This window comes from Lucilia sericata, unplaced genomic scaffold, assembly GCF_015586225.1.
Source record: "Lucilia sericata isolate MDLA Ls3-8-SP2 unplaced genomic scaffold, ASM1558622v1 Contig000048F_arrow, whole genome shotgun sequence".
NCBI lineage: Eukaryota > Metazoa > Arthropoda > Insecta > Diptera > Calliphoridae > Lucilia > Lucilia sericata.
The window spans coordinates 382,066-408,558 of NW_023994085.1; the positions used below are offsets into that span (position 1 = coordinate 382,066).

General features: G+C 27.2%; 1 protein-coding gene across 13 annotated transcripts; it reads right to left on the reverse strand.

The window, feature by feature from the left end:
* LOC119615894 (aldehyde dehydrogenase, dimeric NADP-preferring) lies at nucleotides 1-25,831 on the reverse strand. 13 transcript variants are annotated; one of them, XM_037971879.1, is made up of 12 exons: nucleotides 25,570-25,831; nucleotides 20,997-21,109; nucleotides 20,856-20,924; nucleotides 15,564-15,601; nucleotides 15,240-15,298; nucleotides 4,913-5,315; nucleotides 4,459-4,853; nucleotides 4,196-4,393; nucleotides 2,855-2,970; nucleotides 1,189-1,324; nucleotides 969-1,119; nucleotides 1-85 (listed from the first exon to the last, which is right to left on the reverse strand). In XM_037971879.1, exons 2-12 carry the CDS (start codon nucleotides 21,073-21,075, stop codon nucleotides 71-73), a joined length of 1,659 nt encoding a protein of 552 aa, XP_037827807.1. In that variant the 5' UTR covers nucleotides 21,076-21,109; nucleotides 25,570-25,831; the 3' UTR covers nucleotides 1-70. The 13 variants fall into 13 exon arrangements, with proteins under 13 accessions (XP_037827807.1, XP_037827803.1, XP_037827808.1 ...); XM_037971875.1 differs by having other exon boundaries at nucleotides 1-883; XM_037971880.1 differs by lacking the exons at nucleotides 2,855-2,970; nucleotides 25,570-25,831 and adding exons at nucleotides 2,540-2,655; nucleotides 23,426-23,490.
* Nucleotides 25,832-26,493: the final 662 nt, after the last annotated feature.

Below are 26,493 nucleotides of genomic sequence, written 5' to 3' on the forward strand. Positions count from 1 at the left end.
TTTTGGATTTGAAAACCAGTTCCATTAACCACTTTTATTTTTAAAATTAAATAACATGAAAAAATATGTATTAGTTTTGATCGCTCTGAAATTGAAAAAATAAAAGAAATTGAAAACAGAAACAAAAATATTTCAAAATTAATATAAAAAATAATATGCATTGATGTATGTATCAATATTTACTACCCATGAGTATCAAAGTTAGAATATAATTATAAAGCTTTTTAGGAAATTAATATATATGTACATAGGTAGGTATGTATGTATATCTTTATTTTATATACTACTACATGTTTATTTGAATATTATTAATTTACTGTAATTTTTCAAATTAAAAAAACTTTTTAGATTATTGCGGACTTTTATTATTTATTTAATATATAAGTATGTAAACAAACTAAGAAATAACAATTGTTGATGTAATATGTGATAAAAAAATCGACTACATAATGTTTAAAAGAAAGTAATAACTGCAAACATACATGTTTTTATGTATGTAGTATATAAATATTACCCAACATGCCATGACATTTTATGTAAGAAACTTTAAATAAAAAAATGTAATAAGTATGATTATTTTTTTTAATGATTATTACATTTTACTCCAAACTAAATACTAGATAGAAAGTTCAAATGATAGTATGTTTTGTAGTGTTTTACATTGTAAGTAGATAGAAGAAGTTTAATGTTCAATCAATCAATTTTCCTTTATGCGTTTCTAAGTAAGTATGTAAATAAGCGATGAGGTAAGCGATGCTGATCAAAACGGAAACTGCACAATAATGCCATCCTAGACGTGTTTACAAGAGTTGTAAAACAGTGTTATTGGTTCATATTGTGTTTGTGTGTGAGTGTACTTAGCTTAGCGCGAAAACAGTTTCCCCTTTAATGTACATATTGGATGAGTTATTTTTATTCAACCTTATGAAATTAATAATAAATATAATATTGAGACATTTTTTATTTACCTGCATGAAATGATTTGCCAGGAATGTTAATCCAATGCCTAAACCAAAGGCAAATATATGCGTTAAGTACATGTTGGGTAATGGACGACGTTTACGCAATAAGAAATTCAAAATATTCGCTTTACGTTCCGAGTATGGAGGATAGCGACCACTATCAGAAAAAGAAACCAATATTATATTACAAATATGCTAACATGAAAGGAGAAATTTTAATACTTACGAAGCTAATTTTTCTCCAAGTGGTTTTAAATCTTTACCCAAGCAGGATTTTTTATGGGTAAATGTATCAAAGCCATATTTGCCATGATAACAGCCCATACCACTGGAACCAACGCCTCCAAATGGTAGTACATCAACTGAATTCGTAGAAATTCACAAAAGAAATATTTATTATTTTGCTGAAATGTTTATAATAATTAATTTGTTAAAGGTCTTATCGATTTTTTTATCACTCGTTTTTACTAGGATTTGACTCCACATTTCCTGTTAAACTATTTCTAAAATTTCGAACGTTTTTCCAGTTTTTTAGTTGAATTATTGAAATGAATTTCCTTAGATTTTTTTAATAATTAATTCCTAAAGCTTTTATGTAGTTAAATTGTCTTTCTTGCGATCTTGCTCGTTGTTTTTAATACATATTAAATCGATAAAGCCTTTAACATATTATTACAAAGAACAAGCATTTTAACTTAGATAAATACAAAAGCAAATTTAAATACAAAAATTATATAAAGATTAGTGTATCGAATTGAATTAATTAACTTAAACTAATTTAATTTACATAGTAATTATTTAAATTGCTTTAACGTCAACAAATTGTATTATAACAATTTAATTTATTAGAGGTTTATAAAACAAAGTTTGTAACATTTATTTTTATCTATAGGCTTTATTCACAATAATTTATCAAATTTTTCGTAAAAAATTGTTCTATAAACCTTTGATAAATTATTATGAATAAGCCATAGAGTGCTTCGACAGTTTATTTTGAGAATTTATTTTGTATTTTAAAAAAAAATTACAATACGGCCTATAAACAATTTGTTGAGTTGTGCAATTTATAATTTTAGTTAATACTTGCAAAAAGAAAGCAAAAAAAAAATTTTTTAAAGTGCCAATCAAGCATTAAATTGAATAAAGTAAAAAATAAGATTAACTAATATTACATACAGTATATGGTTTTCATAAATTTCATAAGTTTTTGTATAAAACAGATGTGTTTTACTTGTAATTTTGATTTAAATAAAACTATAAAGAAAATACTAATAGTAATACTAGCAGTCAAAGGAAAATTTTGTACTAATTACTCATATAAATTTCTAAAAGGTGAAAGATTAAAGATCTTATTTTCATAAATAAATTTGTTATGGGCATATTTTAAAAGTAAACTAATGTGTTAGGAAGAAAATGTGTAATTTTCAATTTCTGAAGGAGTGTCTTTAAGAGGAATACTAGACCCCACATTGGAATTTTATTAATACAAATTCTTAAAATTTTAAAGTCTAATTATTTGCATATACACACACACTGAAGTGGCTAATAGCTAAATAAAACAGTTTTATTGTTTGTACCTTGAAAATGATTTAAAGTTTCATTACTGCAAAAACCTCCACTGGATGTTTGAGCCTTAAATAATTCTATAGTTTTTTGAGAATTACTCAAAACATATAATGCCAAAGGTTTTTCTCTATATAGTATATAAATTAAAAGTATTGTTTGGTAGATTTAAAAATAATTAAATATAAAAATAAAAATAAATTAGTGTTAATATAAATACATAAACATGCAAACACAAGGAATTCTTTTGTCAGACTTAAAACTATAAACCCTTCAGAAATACATGCATAATTTCTATTAATAGTTTATTAATTAAATAAAACCAATACCTCCGACGTGCATAATAGTGTCATTACTGCAAAATCCACCACTTTGGGTATTATCTACAAACTCCTGTACGAGTTTCTGCGATTTGGAGAAAACATAAACGACTAAAGGCTTTTCCCTATTTAAAAATGTTTAAAAGTTTATAATAACAAATATAAATGATAATATATTTATTTATAAATTACATAAAAACATAAAAACATAAAAAATAATAAGTATACGCCACCAACACCTTAAATATCCTTGACCTACATACATACACTACAACTATTTAGGAATAAACATAAAATCGTCTGAAAAATTCTCTAAACAAATTTCACCTTCACCCAGAAGTTTGATTTTAGACATGAATTAAAGTTGTTTGTTTTGGTTTTCTTACCGGCGTAATGCATTATTGTATCATTTAATAAAATGCCTCCTGATTGTGTACCGTGTATGAATAAATTTTGTACTTCTGGTTCCATTGTGAAAATGTACATCGCTAGTGGGCTTTCTCTAATATATTTTTTTTATTTTTGTTTCGTTAATGTATGAATTTATCATGTAAATCGTGGGACAAGACACATGTTTGTAAATGAAAAATAAAAAAATATTTAATGAGTGCAAATGTTTGTTTTTCTTTTTCCAAATTATACAAAAAAAAAAAAATAATAATAATATTTCTCTAGAGAATTACACATAGAACAGGAACATTTCATTTTCATACCTACCAAAGAGAAATGCGCTTTTTTTAAACTATTTTTTTTTTACAGTTGAGTTTCCTCTCTATGTCATTCTCTATGTTGTGTAATTAATAATTTTTTTCCAAATTTTATTTTTTCCATGAAATGTGCTTTTATATGTGTGAAAATAATGAGAAAACACAATACAAAAGTACAATGAATATGAAAAATTAGAACCTCCCTGGGACACAACAACAACAGTATTCAAATGAAATTTTACCATTAAATACAAAAACAACGAATTAATTTGAAATTAATTCTGAAATCACCAAAAAATGTAAACAAAGCATAGGAATACGTCAAAGTCTCTCATATTAATTAAAATACTTTTCATTTGGCAAATTAATGAATATTTTTAAGTACTTTACATAAGTCAATGACTATTAAATTACGCGAGGGTACACATATTTTATTTATTGTAAACTCTACAGTTTAAGAGTCAATTTTATTTTGATTCAATGATTCGAAGAGCTTTTAACTTAATTCAAAAAAAAAAATTATTATTTTAACAAATTTCTAAACAAACAAGATTATTTATTAGCTTTTAACGTATTCATATGCCTTGTATTCGTAATTGGAATAAATTTATTTTAAATCATATTCTTGCAACATTTGTCTTACCTGGAATTAATGAATTTAATTGCTTCGTAGGCACTCTCCACATTAATAATTGGCAAGATGGGTCCGAAAATTTCTGACTGCATAACGGGATCTTCTGGTTTTACATCAACAATTACAGTTGGTTCAATAAAACGTTCGGCTGCATTGTGATTGCCACCAATAGCAATTTTGCCATGTTTCATTAAACCCACTAAACGACTGTAGAAATAGTAAGAGTTTAATGGTTAAATAAAATACTTAAAACAACGTTTTCTAATACGTACTCGAAATTAGTTTTATTAATAATACGACTGAGATCAGGACTGTCTTTGATATTGTCACCGTACCATTCCTTAAGTATAATTTTGGCTTCTTTGATGAATTGTTCTTGAATTTCTTTGGAACACAAAACATAATCGGGGGCAATACATGTCTGGCCACAGTTTATTAATTTGCCCCATAAAATACGTTTAACGGCTGTGGTTAATTCTACAGATTTGTCAATATAACAGGGACTTTTGCCGCCCAATTCCAAAGTACAAGGTGTCAAATATTTATTGGCGGCAGCATGTATAATCTGGCCAACGCGTGTGGAACCAGTATAGAAAATGTAATCAAAACGTTGCTTAAGAAGTTCTGTTGTTTCTTCGGGACCACCACAAACGACTGGATAGCATTCCTAGTAGAAGCAAAATATTATTATATGAATACCTAGACAATTTCTTCAATTTAACTTACATTATCCAAATATTTTGGTAAAGTTTCTTCTACGAATTTAGCACAATTCGCTGCAATTTCACTGGGTTTTATAACAACACAATTACCAGCTGCAATGGCAGATGCTACAGGAACCAACAACAATTGCAAGGGATAATTCCAGGCGCCAATCACAAGTACCACACCATAGGGATCATTATAAATTTGCACATCATCCATTAAATTGACCAAAGGTTTCTCGGGATACTCTGGCTTTACCCAGTCATTTATATTGTATAGAATGTGCTTTATATCGTTTTTCATAAACTCTGTTTCAACGACCAAACTTTCCTGTTTGGGACGACGCAAATCAGCGTCTAAAGCATTAATCATGTCATTTTCATGCTCCTCATACATTCGCAGGAGATTTTCCAACTGTTTCTTTCTAAAAAATGAAATGATATAATTGTGTATTTAATTAAGTATCCAAAATATTCTTATTAATAGAACAAAAAACAAAAAAACAAAATTTGTCTTTTATAAAATCTAGATAATTGCTTACAAAATGTTTGAGGAAGTTATTACTAGTCAAGGATTCAAAATAATTAATTCTCTTATGCTTTTTATATCCTTTACCTATGTATGTGAGAAGGTTATAACAATATATACATATATTCTGAATCCTTATAGATTTAGCGTTGCACGTATGTCTGTCTGTCTGTCTGTGTTTTGTTGAAAAGAATTTACTGAAGGACCCGGTTATCTACAGAATCCAAGACTATAGACTAGACTATAGACTAGACTACAGACTAGACTATAGACTAGACTATAGACTAGACTATAGACTAGACTATAGACTAGACTAGACTATAGACTATAGACTAGACTAGAATAGACTAGACTAGACTAGACTAGACTAGACTAGACTAGACTAGACTAGACTAGACTAGACTAGACTAGACTAGACTAGACTAGACTAGAATAGACTAGATTAGACTAGACTAGACTATAGACTAGACTATAGACTAGACTATAGACTAGACTATAGACTAGAATATAGACTAGAATATAGACTAGACTATAGACTAGACTATAGACTAGGCTGTAGAGTAGACTATAGACTAGACTATAGACTAGAATATAGACTAGACTATAGACTAGACTATAGACTAGACTGTAGACTAGACTGTAGACTAGACTATAGACTATAGACTAGAATATAGACTAGAATATAGACTAGAATAGACTAGACTAGACTAGACTAGACTATAGACTAGACTATAGACTAGACTATAGACTAGACTATAGACTAGACTATAGACTAGACTATAGACTAGACTATAGACTAGACTATAGACTAGACTATAGACTAGACTATAGACTAGACTATAGACTAGACTATAGACTAGACTACAGACTAGACTATAGACTAGACTATAGACTAGACTATAGACTAGACTATAGACTAGACTATAGACTAGACTATAGACTAGACTATAGACTAGACTATAGACTAGACTATAGACTATACTATAGACTATACTATAGACTAGACTATAGACTAGACTATAGACTAGACTATAGACTAGACTATAGACTAGACTATAGACTAGACTATAGACTAGACTATAGACTAGACTATAGACTAGACTATAGACTAGAATATAGACTATACTATAGACTAGACTATAGACTAGAATATAGACTAGAATATAGACTAGAATATAGACTAGACTATAGACTAGACTATAGACTAGACTATAGACTATACTATAGACTAGACTATAGACTAGACTATAGACTAGACTAGAACTAGACTATAGACTAGACTATAGACTAGACTATAGACTAGACTAGAACTAGACTATAGACTAGATTATAGACTAGACTATAGACTAGACTATAGACTAGACTATAGACTAGACTATAGACTAGACTATAGACTAGACTATAGACTAGACTATAGACTAGACTATAGACTATACTATAGACTAGACTATAGACTAGACTATAGACTAGACTATAGACTAGACTATAGACTAGACTATAGACTAGACTATAGACTAGACTATAGACTAGACTATAGACTAGACTATAGACTAGACTATAGACTAGACTATAGACTAGACTATAGACTAGACTATAGACTAAACTATAGACTAGACTATAGACTAGACTATAGACTAGACTATAGACTAGACTATAGACTAGACTATAGACTAGACTATAGACTAGACTATAGACTAGACTATAGACTAGACTATAGACTAGATTATAGACTAGACTATAGACTAGAGTAGAAAATATCTGGTTTATTTATTAAGAAGATATAAATGTTCGGAAATGTACTTGAAATAATTAAAAAAAAAATTGCAAGTAAAATTTATGAATCAGAAATACTTTAAATATAAATATGACATAATTTGAATTTAATGGAAAAAATTTGTCGATAAACGTTATTCAAAATAAATTCTATATGCCGCACTGCATAATTTCTTAACAAAATTTTAAAGCCTTTATATAATTTTGCAATAAAATAAACAAGTTGCTTAGTTCTCTTAGATTTCAAATTTATATATGCAAACATCACAAAGTTATAAATAATTTGAAATTGTTATAAATTTATAAGAAGTTACAGAAGTTGCAATATTTCCCACACAATTAAATTAAAATTCTGATTGTTTATTTCAAAATTGAATTAATTTTGCTATCATTACACGTACTTTATATGTAATAAATATGTATAACTATGTGGTTATCATTAAATATATAAATATTAAGTTTTTCTTTAAAAGGCGTTTGATATTTATTAGCAGTTTGTTTTTTTTAACAAACGTGTGAAAATGAATAAATTAATTAATAAACATTTAAAAGAAACTAAAAAATGTATCTACGTATGTAGTATGTTATATATGTATATGTCTGTATGTTACGCATTAACTTGGAGAATTACTTCCGATTTTGTTAGATATTAAAAGAAGAAAAAAACTGGTAGAAAACCGGGTATCGAATAAATTGAGCGTATAAACTGCTAATGATAACAGTTTTTAAGCAAAAAATTAAATAAGAATTTACGAAAACAATGATTTGACAAATGAATTATAAACAACGAAATTATTTAAAGAATTTAAAAAAAAAAAAAAAAAAAACATGGTAAAAGACAACGGTTAATGAAACAAACTAGCGGCAAACGTTACTTGTTTGTTAACCAAACTACCAGTCAGCCAGCTAGACAACCAACCAACCCATCAGTTAGTTAACCAAGCAATCAGCCATATGGATGAGCAAGGTCAATGCCAAAACAAAATGTATACAAAAATGTATACAAAGACTAGAATAGACTAGACTAGACTAGACTAGACTAGACTAGACTAGACTAGACTAGACTAGACTAGACTAGACTAGACTAGACTAGACTAGACTAGACTAGACTAGACTAGACTAGACTAGAATAGACTAGATTAGACTAGACTAGACTATAGACTAGACTATAGACTAGACTATAGACTAGACTATAGACTAGAATATAGACTAGAATATAGACTAGACTATAGACTAGACTATAGACTAGGCTGTAGAGTAGACTATAGACTAGACTATAGACTAGAATATAGACTAGACTATAGACTAGACTATAGACTAGACTGTAGACTAGACTGTAGACTAGACTATAGACTATAGACTAGAATATAGACTAGAATATAGACTAGAATATAGACTAGACTATAGACTAGACTATAGACTAGACTATAGACTAGACTATAGACTAGACTATAGACTAGACTATAGACTAGACTATAGACTAGACTATAGACTAGACTATAGACTAGACTATAGACTAGACTATAGACTAGACTATAGACTAGACTATAGACTAGACTATAGACTAGACTATAGACTAGACTAGACTAGACTATAGACTAGACTATAGACTAGACTATAGACTAGACTATAGACTAGACTATAGACTAGACTATAGACTAGACTATAGACTACTAGACTATACTATAGACTAGACTATAGACTAGACTATAGACTAGACTATAGACTAGACTATAGACTAGACTATAGACTAGACTATAGACTAGACTATAGACTAGACTATAGACTAGACTATAGACTAGACTATAGACTAGAATATAGACTATACTATAGACTAGACTATAGACTAGAATATAGACTAGAATATAGACTAGAATATAGACTAGACTATAGACTAGACTATAGACTAGACTATAGACTATACTATAGACTAGACTATAGACTAGACTATAGACTAGACTAGAACTAGACTATAGACTAGACTATAGACTAGACTATAGACTAGACTAGAACTAGACTATAGACTAGATTATAGACTAGACTATAGACTAGACTATAGACTAGACTATAGACTAGACTATAGACTAGACTATAGACTAGACTATAGACTAGACTATAGACTAGACTATAGACTATACTATAGACTAGACTATAGACTAGACTATAGACTAGACTATAGACTAGACTATAGACTAGACTATAGACTAGACTATAGACTAGACTATAGACTAGACTATAGACTAGACTATAGACTAGACTATAGACTAGACTATAGACTAGACTATAGACTAGACTATAGACTAAACTATAGACTAGACTATAGACTAGACTATAGACTAGACTATAGACTAGACTATAGACTAGACTATAGACTAGACTATAGACTAGACTATAGACTAGACTATAGACTAGACTATAGACTAGATTATAGACTAGACTATAGACTAGAGTAGAAAATATCTGGTTTATTTATTAAGAAGATATAAATGTTCGGAAATGTACTTGAAATAATTAAAAAAAAAATTGCAAGTAAAATTTATGAATCAGAAATACTTTAAATATAAATATGACATAATTTGAATTTAATGGAAAAAATTTGTCGATAAACGTTATTCAAAATAAATTCTATATGCCGCACTGCATAATTTCTTAACAAAATTTTAAAGCCTTTATATAATTTTGCAATAAAATAAACAAGTTGCTTAGTTCTCTTAGATTTCAAATTTATATATGCAAACATCACAAAGTTATAAATAATTTGAAATTGTTATAAATTTATAAGAAGTTACAGAAGTTGCAATATTTCCCACACAATTAAATTAAAATTCTGATTGTTTATTTCAAAATTGAATTAATTTTGCTATCATTACACGTACTTTATATGTAATAAATATGTATAACTATGTGGTTATCATTAAATATATAAATATTAAGTTTTTCTTTAAAAGGCGTTTGATATTTATTAGCAGTTTGTTTTTTTTAACAAACGTGTGAAAATGAATAAATTAATTAATAAACATTTAAAAGAAACTAAAAAATGTATCTACGTATGTAGTATGTTATATATGTATATGTCTGTATGTTACGCATTAACTTGGAGAATTACTTCCGATTTTGTTAGATATTAAAAGAAGAAAAAAACTGGTAGAAAACCGGGTATCGAATAAATTGAGCGTATAAACTGCTAATGATAACAGTTTTTAAGCAAAAAATTAAATAAGAATTTACGAAAACAATGATTTGACAAATGAATTATAAACAACGAAATTATTTAAAGAATTTAAAAAAAAAAAAAAAAAAAAACATGGTAAAAGACAACGGTTAATGAAACAAACTAGCGGCAAACGTTACTTGTTTGTTAACCAAACTACCAGTCAGCCAGCTAGACAACCAACCAACCCATCAGTTAGTTAACCAAGCAATCAGCCATATGGATGAGCAAGGTCAATGCCAAAACAAAATGTATACAAAAATGTATACAAACAAATAAATTCAATCAATTAACATATTGCTAGTGTTTAACAATTTTAAACACATCGTTGTTGATCAATTAAATCATGAGGAATTCTTAAGAAGAATTCTAATTTGTTGCTTAAAAATTTTGCCTAAAAAATAATAATGTTTATTTTTGTTGCACTTAAAACACACTGAATTTGAAAATGGAAAGTAAAATCAAATACATTTATAAAATTATAATAAAAAAATAACTTTCATCTTCAGTTTAAAAAATACAAATAAGTATATAAAGAGATAGATATGTGAAATATTTTTTATTGCTATTTTTAGTTATACTTGAAATGCATATTTATTTATTTATCTACTTGTATAGACATACACATGTTCACAAATATTTATTTAAATTATTTATCATCAAAAAAAATAAATAAAATGATTCACTTCTTTTTTCTCTTTTTCTTTTACCAAGTTTTAAAATTTAATTGCAAACCTTGATTAGAATACTTCCGTTTTAGAACCTAATCTGCTCGTTTGTAAATCGAAACACACAAAAAACCCATCAAACTAATAAACTATATACTAGACGAACCACAAAAAAAAAAAACACGAGCAATTTTTATATATTCAACATTGAAATTAGTTTTAAAATATAAAATTTATTCAGATACTAATAGGACTTTTCTTTTAGCCATTTTATTTAAGGAAATTGTATTACAATTACTGTAAAATCAAGGCACTTAAGCACAATTCTGTATCATATTTATATAAATCTACGAGAAATCATGGACCAATTTCAAATTTTATATGACTATCATCAAAACCGTGTCTTATATCGATATTAATATGAGCATCAATGTGATATTCGGAAGAGACAGTTATGTGGGGACTTGGGTTTATTATAGACCGAACTCTTTGGATCTTAATACCTAGCGATAAAGTGATATTCTCTCAGATGAGTTGGACCAATAATGTCCGATCCTTTTGAAATGATGTGCAGAGATTTTGGTTCAAAACATGTCAATTTTAAATTTCATTACTTGTATTTTTAAGTGACTTTATCAATTGAAAATATTTGTGAACAATTTCAGTACTTTTGCTCTTCCCGTTTAGCCCCTATTGTGTTTTGAACAGGCAGACGGACGAACATAGCTAGATCGTTATAGAATCAAATAAGGACCCCGAACATACATACTTAGACTTACTTAGCTCATTTTTTGTGAGTGTTTTGGTTTAACAGGCTTAGAAAGACGCATGCGTAGGTCCTTTTAGACCGTGATAAATAATCAAAGATCCCAAGGGGATACGAGAATGATTCGAATTCGTATTGCTTAGAAGAAAAAAAGAAGAAGAGTTTGAGCGTCTAAATATGAAAGCGATTCCTCCAGAAGATAAAAAAAGCGAAATTTCAGACAGGTGGAAATAAAAATATATCTTTAGGTTATCTTCTGGAAGTTAAATATAAGTTATCGACATATATATTTTATTACCTATTGCCAAATTTTGTTCTAAATAATAAAACTACGATGTCAAACAAATATTGCTTTGATGACTTTCTTTCCAATGTTAATATGAAGATATTGCATTGATATCTTCTATAGAAGATATCTTTCAAATGTTTGTATGGTCCACTACTATAATATTCATACATATAAATTTTCTAACTCGATTTAAATTATTTTATCGCAATATATAGTATGGAAATGTATAGAATTTAGTAGAAATATTTAATAAATTTCAAAAGCAACAACAATTAAATGTTTAAAACAAAGACAAAGTTTAAAAGTTAAAGATCATTAAATCCAGTTATGAATATTATTAATTAAGAAAAAAAGCGAATCTCGCAATTAAAGTTTTAATTGCTCTATTAAGGCATTAATTATAAAAGAAAAAATAATATTTTAAACTTTATAATAAGCATTTTTAGTAAACAAAGTAAGTATGTACTTATTAAAATAAATAAAAAGAATTATACGAATACATATAATGTAATAAAAAAACATTATATTTAATAAAAAATACAGGTTTTTACATTAAGTATAATATAATTGTAAATCACGTAAAAAGTCGTATGCAATATTGTGCACTTTAACATTATAAAGCCATCAAAAAAAACTATTCAAAAGTTGCAAACAAAAACTTTGTATTTTTCCAAAATTGTTTTAATTTAAAGTTGAATAAATTGACAATTAAAAAACCACTATAAAAATGTTGGTCAAGTACAATCCTGTAAAATTTGAATGCAAATATGATTTTTAATTGCTTTTATTATGTAAGTTAATACTTTTCTTACAAAAATACATTACTTTTATTGTCATGGGAAAATGGTAATTTTTATTACATATTTTCTTATCATTTGCGTTAATTCATATTTGCTTGAAGGAAAAAACACCTTATTTGCCAAAATAAAATTGGTTGAAAAATCATTATTACAAAACCTAAAACACATAAAATTGTAACACTTGGTTACAATTTTAAATTTTTAAATAAAATTATATTTTTAATGCGAACAGTGCTTTTATCTAAAACAGGATTAGAAAATTTAGTACTTTTTGATATCAAAAAAAAAAAAAAATATCGCGGTAAACTCATGACATTTTCGGCATTTTTTCTAACTTATAAACTCTTAATGAATTGTCCAAAGACTAGTCTCTAGAACTGTCTGTAGTCTAGTCTATAGTCTAGTCTATAGTCTAGTCTATAGTCTAGTCTAGTCTATAGTCTAGTCTATAGTCTAGTCTATAGTCTAGTCTATAGTCTAGTCTATAGTCTAGTCTATAGTCTAGTCTATAGTCTAGTCTATAGTCTAGTCTATAGTCTAGTCTATAGTCTAGTCTATAGTCTAGTCTATAGTCTAGTCTATAGTCTAGTCTATAGTCTAGTCTATAGTCTAGTCTATAGTCCTATAGTCTAGTCTATAGTCTAGTCTAGTCTATAGTCTATAGTCTAGTCTATAGTCTAGTCTATAGTCTAGTCTATAGTCTAGTCTATAGTCTAGTCTATAGTCTCAGTCTATAGTCTAGTCTATAGTCTAGTCTAAGTCTAGTCTATAGTCTAGTCTATAGTCTAGTCTATAGTCTAGTCTATAGTCTAGTCTATAGTCTAGTCTATAGTCTAGTCTATAGTCTAGTCTATAGTCTAGTCTATAGTCTAGTCTATAGTCTAGTCTATAGTCTAGTCTATAGTCTAGTCTATAGTCTAGTCTATAGTCTAGTCTATAGTCTAGTCTATAGTCTAGTCTATAGTCTAGTCTATAGTCTAGTCTATAGTCTAGTCTATAGTCTAGTCTATAGTCTAGTCTATAGTCTAGTCTATAGTCTAGTCTATAGTCTAGTCTATAGTCTAGTCTATAGTCTAGTCTATAGTCTAGTCTAGTCTAGTCTAGTCTAGTCTATAGTCTAGTCTATAGTCTAGTCTATAGTCTAGTCTATAGTCTAGTCTAGTCTAGTCTAGTCTAGTCTATAGTCTAGTCTAGTCTATAGTCTAGTCTAGTCTAGTCTAGTCTAGTCTATAGTTCTAGTCTAGTCTATTAGTCTAGTCTATAGTCTAGTCTATAGTCTAGTCTATAGTCTAGTTTATAGTCAGTCTATAGTCTAGTCTATAGTCTAGTCTATAGTCTAGTCTATAGTCTAGTCTATAGTCTAGTCTATAGTCTAGTCTATAGTCTAGTCATAGTCTAGTATATAGTCTAATCTATAGTCTAGTCTATAGTCTAGTCTATAGTCTAGTCTTGTAGTCTAGTCTATAGTCTAGTCTATAGTCTAGTCTATAGTCTAGTCTATAGTCTAGTCTATAGTCTAGTCTATAGTCTAGTCTATAGTCTAGTCTATAGTCTAGTCTATAGTCTAGTCTATAGTCTAGTCCATAGTCTAGTCTATAGTCTAGTCTATAGTCTAGTCTATAGTCTAGTCTATAGTCTAGTCTATTGTCCGCATCGATTGAGAGGTATTTCTTTAGACTTTATACAGCAAAAATTAAGATGTATCTTAATTGAATTTAAACTAAACGATTACTAATTAAATATACGTACTTTTTTCATTTAACGTTTCTAAAACAATACTTTCACATCGAATTAATAAAGATCTATGTAAAAAAATAAAACAGTATAAACGGTTTTATTTAACACATCGAATATTTTGATGAACATACATACGCATTTTAAAAACCCCGAAATTTTAGTTTTGGCGCATTGTACAATTACATATGTATGTTTTTTAATTTATATAAACCTAATTTTTGGACCATTTTAATATTCAGAATAACTTAATAACTGCTCTATTCACAATATGTATTTCAATTCAATATTTATTTTAAAACTTCACTTCTATATGTTTGGCATTCAGCAAAACGAAGAGCAAAAAAGCCTTCTAATAAAAAAACCTGTTGTAACAACGCAAACATTAACAAATTATTTTCATAATATTTCGCACTTTTGTTTCGAATATTCTATTCATAAATTTGAAGAAAAAATATACAAATTATTCATAAATATTTATAACTTCCTTTTCGTTTTATTGTCCGCTGTGTAGTTTTGTAAGTTTCAGTTAGTTAATTTTGTTGTTGCTGTTAGTTTTGTTTGTTTTTGTTCACTTACCTAAAGCTGACATCTCTTGTTTTTCCACTAGCAAAAGCTGTGCGGCATCTTTGCAATATCTAGGTGTTGTTGTTATTATTTTAGTTGAAGTAATTGTTAGCGTTTCCAACGGACAAGTAAGGTAGTTGTAGTAAAAGTTATGAAATAACAAAAAAAGAAAAACAGGAAAATTACAAGAAAAAAATTAATTTCGTCAGACTCAATTATATACAAATAAAGAAAATTTTAAAGTATGAAGAAATAGAGCTAGTAACTAGGTATGTATATGTATGTATATTTAATTTTAATTTCTATAAATAAATAAAAATGATTTTGAATACTTACATCGTCGTAGTTGGTCATATTTTCCACTTGGTAATTATCTGCAAGTTTTTAAATATAGAATGTTTATAAATTTAAACTTTTTGTTTTGCTTAATTTGTATTAATTACAATTTTATTTTGTTTTCGTTAATCGTGTTTTTTTCTTTCTTGTTGTTAATTGCGTAAAAATCACTTTCATTAATTGATTATTCCCACAATCTCTACGTGCATACAAAAGGTAGAGTGGAATTTTTTATGAGCAAGTTTTATATGGACCGAAATTAAAATGAAAATATCGAAATTTATTCACAATTTTACATCTACATTTGTTAAACAGTAATTGTTGTAGTAATAGTAATTTATTTTTAATTGAACTAATACTATTTTTTATTAAAGCTTTTTTTCAAATTTTATTAAATATCACACACGCAATCACTCACTGCTCCGGTCCAAAAGTTAATCTTTGCTTTAATGATACAACACGGAACACTTTTTCCATTTATTTTATACTATATGATAGACAGACAGTCAGACCAAAAGCAAAGGCGAATAAGAGATGAAACGAAATAATCGACAAAACAAACCCCAAAAAAATATGATTTTTTTTTATTAACTGAACAATCTTTTACTACTATAAATGCCCGTTTGCCTCCTTTAGATACGTTAAATTTAGACGAGCGTTAAAAATCAACTGAAATACATCGCATTCGAATACCGCACAGTAGAGCAACTTTGAGAAACAAACTTGAATCAAATCTGTGACCGTCAGCTGTTTTCTGATGTTTGTTTTGTTCGGCAAAGAGAATGTAAAATGAAATATGAAAGCTAAATCAAAAGAGAACTAACAACTAGAGTTGTATTCCGTTTAACAAAAACATAACAAAATGAAAAATAACAGTGTTGCATAAACCGGCACAGGAAAATACTTATTTATATAAAATAACGGTAAAACACAACTGCCTTATTCATAAACATTTATCAAAGGTTTATAGAACAAATTTTGCATGAAAATTTGATTTATAAACCATTGATAAAAGTTTATGAATAAGACCCAAATTTTATGTATTTCGGGTGTCTTTTCAGAATAGCCAAAATTTGTTTTTACAAGATTCCATTAATCTTACAAACTGTTTTATTTATCTCTTTATTGAGATAAACTAGTGATTTGTAAGTCATAACAACGCGTAAAAGCACAATTTTGGAAATGAAACACTCGAACTACATGCATACATACATATATGTATTAAAAAAATAATAATTCTGCACATTGAGCTGTTTTTTAACGATGTATACTAAATGGAGCTATCTCTATTCAACTATATACATATTTTGATGATATTTGGTTGTGTTGCTGTTGGTACACAACATACATATGTATAACCATCAGACTGACATAGTTGAATCGAATTACATATTCTGTCATACATACTTATGTATGTATGTATATTCCGGTTGAAATTATTTCAATTCCGATAGAATTGAATGTTTTATGATATTTTAAATAACTTTTAAACAAATCATTGATCAAATCAAGATCAAGACCTTATTTAAATAGAAGAAATGCTAGTCAGTCTTGTAGTAAATGTGCGAAATGTTAAATTCATTATACGCTATTAAAGTGTGTAGAGTGCTGATATTTGTAACACACAGAAATATTAGTGCTACATCCAAAAGTATACCGGTCGACTCAGAATCTGAGTCGATTAGGACGTGTCCGTCCGTCCGGATGGCTATCCATTTTAACCTTGTGCACAAGGTACGAAATTTGGACTAAAAGTGTTTTTCGGCCCAAGAACGAAGCCCATTGAAAATTACTAAGATTTCAAAATAAATCACTCCTCTAATTTTTTTTTGGGGAATCTCTGGTTTTTCATAAATAAATTGTTTAAATAATTGAAGTTAGGGTAAAATTCAGCAAATGGTCGACTATACGTTCCTACTTGTTTTATATTAACGTGACGATTTAGGTCATGCAGTTTTATTTAGAAAATAATTCTTATCAGTTCATTACACAGGTCTCCATATTGTTCTGTTGAAAACTTGGAATAGATAAGGTGAATAACAAACCAGTAAAACATTGGCAATGACTTGCAATTACTGAACAGAGAATGCTATTTCAAACCACCTACATTACTTATAAGCAGTTTATTAATGACTGACATTCAATTTTTATTTTCTCAGAAAATGAATAAAGAAAAGTTTTTTAAGAACAATGTGTAAATTTATTTATGCAAAAATTCATCGTGATATTAGTGTTAATTAGTGACGTCGTTTTCTGAATGGGACTTTGTATGAGGCCGATCATTACGAAAATCGGCAATATCATTTAAACTTATATAAATCTATACTTGTATAAACTAAAGTCTTAACGATTTTTGTAGAGATACAGGAATATAATTATGACCTCAAAACACCTACTATAATTATGACCTCAAAATACCTACTCGGGGGCTACGGTCGTATGGGGGCTAGGCGAAATAATGGACCGATTTAAACCATTATCAACAGAATTCGTCAAAAGAGCAGTATGTGCCAAATTTCATCAAATTATCTTGAAAATTGCGACCTGTAGCATGCGCACGAATTTTACATGGACACACAGACGGACGGACGTAGAACCAATATTTTTTGGTGTTACAAACATCAGCTCAAACGTATAATACCCTTCCCACTATAAATATTTTTTATAAAACATACCTATCTAAAGCAAATATACTTTTTATGTTCATATAAACAATATAAAAGAATTAAAAGAAAATACTTGCATAAATTAAATTTTAAAATATCAGTTATAATAAAAAATAACACTAGTTTACTTTATAAATGTCTATATATCCAAGTAAATGCTTTTGTACCAGTATTCTGAACCTTGGACATTAAATATATAATTATTTTTAATATTTATATCAAAGTTCTTTTATATATTGCACATATTAACCAGTTTAATTATTTATATAATTTATAATAAAAAATTTGCACTTGTGTTATTGAATTGATTCTAAAACGGGTAATATTAAAACAATTAAAAAATATTATTTCTTCACATTGTATACAATGTCTCCCTATATTTATAACAATTATTATTATGTATGTATGTATGTATTTTTAAACAATATTTTTCACTAATACTATACAAATATTGTAATTTAGATATTGCATTCTCCTTTTTATTTTTTTTTCACTAAAATAAATTTATGTATTTTTTTTTAATGTAGATTTATATTTTGAATAAAACAAATTTAGAAGAAGCTAACCTGTTAAGAATGAAGTTTAAAATTAAACTAAATGTGCATGTTCAAAAACAAAATAAAATTGCGCTCTTTGAGTACTCAAAATACAAATAAATGAATAGATCGTGAAAGTATTGTTATCAGACAGAAGTATATATTTGTATATACATTATTTTCTTTTAAACAATCACATTATACCCGCCCTTAAAAAAGAAATCTGTCTTATATGGGCTTATGTTTGGAAATTCGGAATCAAGTCGTAAAGAATTCACAAAAAACTTCGGAATAAAAAACTTTTTTGAAAAATCAATGATTTTACTTTGATATTAATTACACAGGTCAACAATGAAAAGGCTTTTTAAGTAATTTTCACTAATCCCATTATTATTTGGTATGGAAAAATTTTGGACTACGTTAACTGGTGGCGCCTATTAATAGTAAAAATGTTATTTAAATTAAAAAAAATATATACTTTTTTATTAAATATAATCAAAAGAAAGCGAATTGAATTAAATAAATATTAAATTTATTTTAAGGGCAGCTCTACTGTATATATTATTCTATTTTTATGTACAAACAAAATATTCTTTATCTCATCTGATTTTAGTTATCAGAGTCAAAGTCATACTGGGGGAAACAGAGTTCAAATTTTTTTTTAAGAAAGCATTTAGAAATACACTATAAACAACAAGTAAATTGTTTTTATTTACATAAATTCATAAATATTTAAAACATAAATGCATATAAAATATTTATAATGTAAAATTCATTAACAAAAGATGAAAAGATTCTAAAATATCTAAATTTTTTTATAAACTTATTTCTTTATAAAGGTAAAAGAAGACATGTATCTATTTTTACAATCTATAGTTTATCTTTTACATAGGTTAATGTAAGTAAAACTATTTGTAAGTTTTATTTGCAAAAGTTGCAGGAAAACAGCTGTAGTTCCAATTATATACTTAATACATGTCAAGTAATGATGATTTTTAATAAATTTAATATTTATGAGTAAATTAACCACGATTAGCATGAAATGTTTTTTTTAATGATAAAGAAGTTTTTATGTTCTTTATACAAAATATCGATTAGATACTTGTATTTTATATAAATACATGTATGTATATACATCTAACCCAGCAAACAAAGTAATGTTAAATAGAAATGTCAATAATAAAATTTTAAGATAACTTTAAAATATAAAAAAATACAAATAAGTTTATTTCAAAAATATTTATCCAAATTGATTTATAAATGTATAACCGTAGTTATAAATTTAAGTTTTTTAAAATTAAGAAAAAACTATAGTTCAAAAGTCGGTTTAACTAACCTATAAATATTTGTATTACTTATAACAAATATTTGTATCTGTATGTTTGTATATCCTTCTCACGAAGGAGAAGTTTATATGGCCTCTTTATGGCCTAAAATAAACACCAGACTTTCCAAAAATTACTTCTGTAAGGTATCATATAGTTCATCATACTCGATTATAATTCCTTACTTTAAAAATTAAAAAAATAAAAGCCCGAGGTTTTATTAAATAATATACTAATAATTCTACTCTAAAGCCTGTTTCTATATATGACGACATACAGTAGTGTTCAAAACATTCGGAACTGAGGCAACATTTTTACATTTTTATTTTAAACAGATAATATTTATTTAAATTAGAATTATTATTATTTGTAAACATAAAAACAAGTTTCTCTCAAAATAAATATCAAAAAATGTGAAATGTTACAACTGTGCCGAATATTTTGACCACTACTGTATATTATATATTGTACGTACATATGTACTTAATAATTAAAAATATATACAAAAACCTGCTTATAGAATAAAAATTTATACTGTATATGTATGTATATTAAACAAAGTACAATTAACTTCTTTGACTAAATTAAATTAATATCCCATTCATATGTAGAAAATAAAAACACTGGACCAATAATTATGAGTAAAATTCATTCAACATTTAAAATCTTTAAATGTATTTCAATCTACTCAATTAAATCCGAGGTTTTAAAATTTTCTAATGACCGAATATTTAAACATAATTAAGTATAAAATAATTTACTTACCAATATCTATAACTTCAATCTTTTCGAACGGTACATTTTGATTCACCTGCACGACTGATGTTGTGGTTTCTAAAATATAGATTAAACAAGGAATGAAATATATTTTTAAATACATATATTCAAAACAGATAAACTTCATACCAACGCTATTTATGGTGGGTATATCCAATATGGTATGTTCTGTATTATTATTCGGTATATGGCCATTTTGATCCGTCATTTTAAGCAGATTTCTGTTTTAAACTTAATGACAACTGAAAATAAGAAAAATTAAATTATTGTGAATTTATGATGATTTGTAAACAAAAATTATTTTCTTTATTTCTTTTTTATTCTTTATTTATATTTTTAGACAACCTTTAATTTTTGCTGATTTTATAAAACTGACTTGGAATTTGCAAACATTAGTACAACAGCAAAATATTTATAATACAAAAAAAATAAATAAATAAAATAAATTAAATAAAAAAATACTGAATGACACTCTATGCACCTTTTCTCAAAATGAATTTTTAATATTTAATTAACAACTTAATAAAATTCAATGCAAATAAATACAGACACATATTGTTTTCAAATTTGTAGATTTTACAAATAAAGAAATATGAAGAATTTTTAATTATAAAATGTATGTAATTATATTAGTAATTACGAATTGTATAGATAACAGGTGCAACTAAAAACACTTAAATGTCCTCGGCAATTAAAAGAAAGAAATTATTTGAAAATCTTTTATTTATTTATAATAATTTTTGGAAGAAAACAAATATTGGTGCCAATTAAATAAACTAAAAGTTTTTGTTATTATTTTTACACAAAATTTTCTAGGTGTAATTCATTTGCACAGTGGCTTATCACGCAAAATAATAAAATAATAGAGATAATTATTGAAAATTTAATTTTATTTTTAAACCAACAATTTTTGACTCCCATATAGGCCCTAGTGTAATTTGAACACACAAAAAAAATTTTAAGTCTTTCGGTAGACTATAGACTAGACTATAGACTAGACTATAGACTAGACTATGGACTAGACTATGGACTAGACTATAGACTAGACTATAGAGTAGACTATAGACTAGACTATAGACTAGACTATAGACTAGACTATAGACTAGACTAGACTAGACTATAGACTAGACTATAGACTAGTCTATAGACTAGACTATAGACTAAACTATAGACTAGACTATAGACTAGACTATAGACTAGACTATAGACTAGACTATAGACTAGACTATAGACTAGACTATAGACTAGACTATAGACTAGCTATAACTAGACTATATACTAGACTATAGACTAGACTATAGACTAGACTATAGACTAGACTATAGACTAGACTATTAGACTAGACTAATAGACTAGAACTATAGACTAGACGATAGACTAGACTATAGACTAGACTATAGAACTAGAACTATAGCTAGACTATAACTACGACTATCAGACTGAGACTATAGACTAGACTAGAGACTAGACTATAGACTAGACTATAGACTAGACGTATATACTAGACTATAGACTAGACTATAGACTAGAGCTAGACTATAGACTAGACTAGACTATAGACTAGACTAGACATACTAGACTAGACTAGACGAGACTATAGACTAGACTAGACTATAGACTAGACTATAGTACTAGACATAGTAGACTAGACCAGACTAGACTAGACTAGACTATAGACTAGACTATAGACTAGACTATAGACTAGACTATAGACTAGACTATAGACTAGACTATAGACTAGACTATAGATTAGACTATAGACTAGACTATAGACTAGACTATAGACTAGACTATAGACTAGACTATAGACTAGACTATAGACTAGACTATAGACTAGACTATAGACTAGACTATAGACTAGACTATAGACTAGACTATAGACTAGACTATAGACTAGACTATAGACTAGACTATAGACTAGACTATAGACTAGACTATAGACTAGACTATAGACTAGACTATAGACTAGACTATAGACTAGACTATAGACTAGACTATAGACTAGACTATAGACTAGACTATATACTAGACTATAGACTAGATTATAGACTAGATTATAGACTAGATTATAGACTAGACTATAGACTAGACTATAGACTAGACTATAGACTAGACTATAGACTAGACTATAGACTAGACTATAGACTAGACTATAGACTAGACTATACTATAGACTAGACTATAGACTAGACTATAGACTAGACTATAGACTAGACTATAGACTAGACTATAGACTAGACTATAGACTAGACTATAGACTATACTATAGACTAGACTATAGACTAGACTATAGACTATACTATAGACTAGACTATAGACTAGACTATAGACTAGACTATAGACTAGACTACAGACTAGACTATAGACTAGACTATAGACTAGGCTGTAGACTAGACTATAGACTAGACTAGATTGATATATAAAGATGTAAAATGTCAAAATTTTCATATTATTCCAATATGCCCCTATTGAAAAAATAACTTCTTGTTAAGGAACCCTCCCATTTTTTAGTAATGAGTATGAATGAGTGTTTTAGTCATACAGCCAGGACTTTATACCTTTGCACACACGACCCGCTTATTAAAGAATTAAACAGGTATTACACGATCGAACTGTTTATAAGAGAATGCATAACACATTTTTTATTTATAAAACTTACGATGAAATGTTTAAAAGAATTGAATACATATGTACATACGAATACATATGTATGTTTATTGACTATGGACTTTATTCTGCACGTTTTCAATTTAATTTAAACTTTGATTAAAAAAAATATTTACATATATATTATTTACTTTAAGATTTTTGCAATTAGATTGCAATAGACATCTTCCTAAATACAGATTCGTTACTTTAAGACCCCGTTACTTTTACCCCAACACAGCGATCTATTTTAGAGTCAATTATAAATATATTATCAAAGTAGGATCAAAGAAATAATTATGAATTTATAATATTTTAGATAAGTTTTTGTTTCATTTGCATTCAGTTTAAATGACATATTCAACCATATATAGATTGTCACTAATAAAAAAAAAACATTTCATTCAGTAAACCTTAAAAATATATGTCATGACAAATAACACTGTTGGCTGCCTCAACTAAATATATAATTAAATACGTTATATTACTTACTTTATGTATATGTATGTATGTGCGAATGTTTGAACTTGAATTGTAAACTTGTATTCATTTGTTTATTTATTTAATTGTTTAAACAATACATTAATGGTGGTTTTAACAATTTGTAACGAATTTTAGTAGGACTTTTTTGCGCTTGGTTTATTTACTCTTTTGCTGAAAGTTATGGAAGTACAAACTCAAGAGTGATGTCAACTTTAATTTGAGTAAATAAAAATCAATAAAAATGTGTACATTTTATGCGATATGCAATATATTATTTTAAAGGTTATGATTTTTAAGGAATATTACAAAATAAAGATTTAAAAAGGATATTAAATTTTCAAGAGCATTGAAGTCCAAACTCTACAACATTTTCATGGTTTTTTTTATTTGATGAGTTCAATTTCTAATTCTTTTAATGGATATGTACAAAGTATGTGAACAGACCTATTATATCAACAAAAATTATTTTATTAAATAAAAAACACTGAAAAATACTTTGTCCAATTAAAAATAACACTTAAATTAACTAAAGGGCTTTTGACAGAGCAAACAAAAATGGCTAATTAACATTAAAACTTTAATATTTCACACTTTTACAGAAAATATTGTTCAAATATTAAAGTTAGCACTTTGATATAATAAATTTTTAAAAAATGAGTAAATAATTAATTAATTTTGAAATTTTTTACATTCAATTAAAAATTTAGCTTATTTGAAACCGGGTTTTGGTTAATTTGGTATTGTACTCTCTCGTAAATTCGAGATATCAAACATTTTTTTTAATCTTGCCAGATTTTGATTAAGGCTTTAGTTTTAAAACTATATTTATTATTCAGTTATTTGAGTATAAAATACGATAGCGTCTATAATCAACTAAATTGTAAACAAACTATATGCAGAGAACTTATACAAAACCGGTCACGTCATTAGTTCCTGGTGGTTTGTTACCGGTTTTAGTTGTAATACTTTATATAAAAGGGCCATTTTAACAAGACTATGTGCTGCTGCCTAATATGTATTGTAAATTCCGCTAATTTATTCAAATTGTTTAAGATAAAATATAGATATGTATGTACATATATAAAATTTGAACTAAAGTTTGAATTTGTTCTAAGAAAACACATAATGATATGTATGTATATTTTAAAGATCAAAAACATTTAAAAACAGTTTTATGCTTTATAATAAATAATTTCAAAACAACTGAGTATGAATAATGGCAACAAAACAAATTATAGAAATATACACAAATTTATAGACATGATAATGAAGTTACTTAAAAAAAACGTACGTCACGTATGATTTGATTTTGAAAGTACGAATACGTTACAAACCAGTACACCCATCCAACAAATATTTCTACATACAAAGTTGAATATAATGAAATACTTATTGCACATCCAAAAAATCGAATAACATTTAATTAAAACAAAAACTATAGTATAATTTCAAATATTACAATAAATGCCAATATTAGGAATAAGCTCTAATAGATCCGTTTTAATTTTATTTTATTTTAAAACATAGGATCTTCACATAAATAAAACACGCGCACTGCAAAACATTCACTTACTTTGCCTTGTACCTGTACTTGCACTTGAAAACTCTATTTGGCAATTTGTTAACTTGATAATCTTGAAATTACTTTTTTTATTTTTGGTTTATAAAACTTTAGTTAAACAGCAGTAAAATATTAGTTAATTTTGATAATTGTTAATCGCTTGTTATCACAATGTTTTTTTATTTAATCGTATTGCTTGATTTTTTTTATTTCTTGGTTTGTTTTATTTAAAAGAACGACTTTAAATGTTTCCTTTGTGATATCAGATTCAAAACTAATGTTCGTTACTATTAGATTTTTGTTGTCTTGTTGTTGTTAATATGAAAACAAATCGGACAACAACAAATCTTTCGTTTCGTTTTAATATTGTATCGTATTAAGTACATTTTTATATATTTACATACAATACACACATTCATTCATTCAGCCAGTCAGTCAGTCATTCCTACATCTACTAAATATTTATATATTTTTTACTTAATTGTATTGAAAATTAACTAAATACACATGTACGTATTTACATTAGGGGCATAACCAACAGTAACTACCATCAATAAACATTCCGACGACAATTGGATTTTCGCTCCGGAACGAATGAGTCATAATCGGGGAATGATTGTCAAACCAGCGACAGCTTTATGAATCGCATGTTTTGTTCTCCAGCTGCAACCACTCCTAAAAAAACTATTTTATTCGTGGATTGAAAACCATTCGCAAATAATCTACGAGTTTGGAATAGAGAGAAAAAAGCAAATATTTTTGATAACTGAAGTTATTTTAAAATTTGAAAAGTTATTCTAGAATTTTTGGATACTTTGCGTAAATATAAGCTAAAATGAACCGGTTGCTTAATTGAAAAAGGTTGCAATAGAGTCCGGTTCTAGTTGAAACTCCTTAGAGAAGCAAGGTTTTATAAATCGAGTTTTAAACAATCGA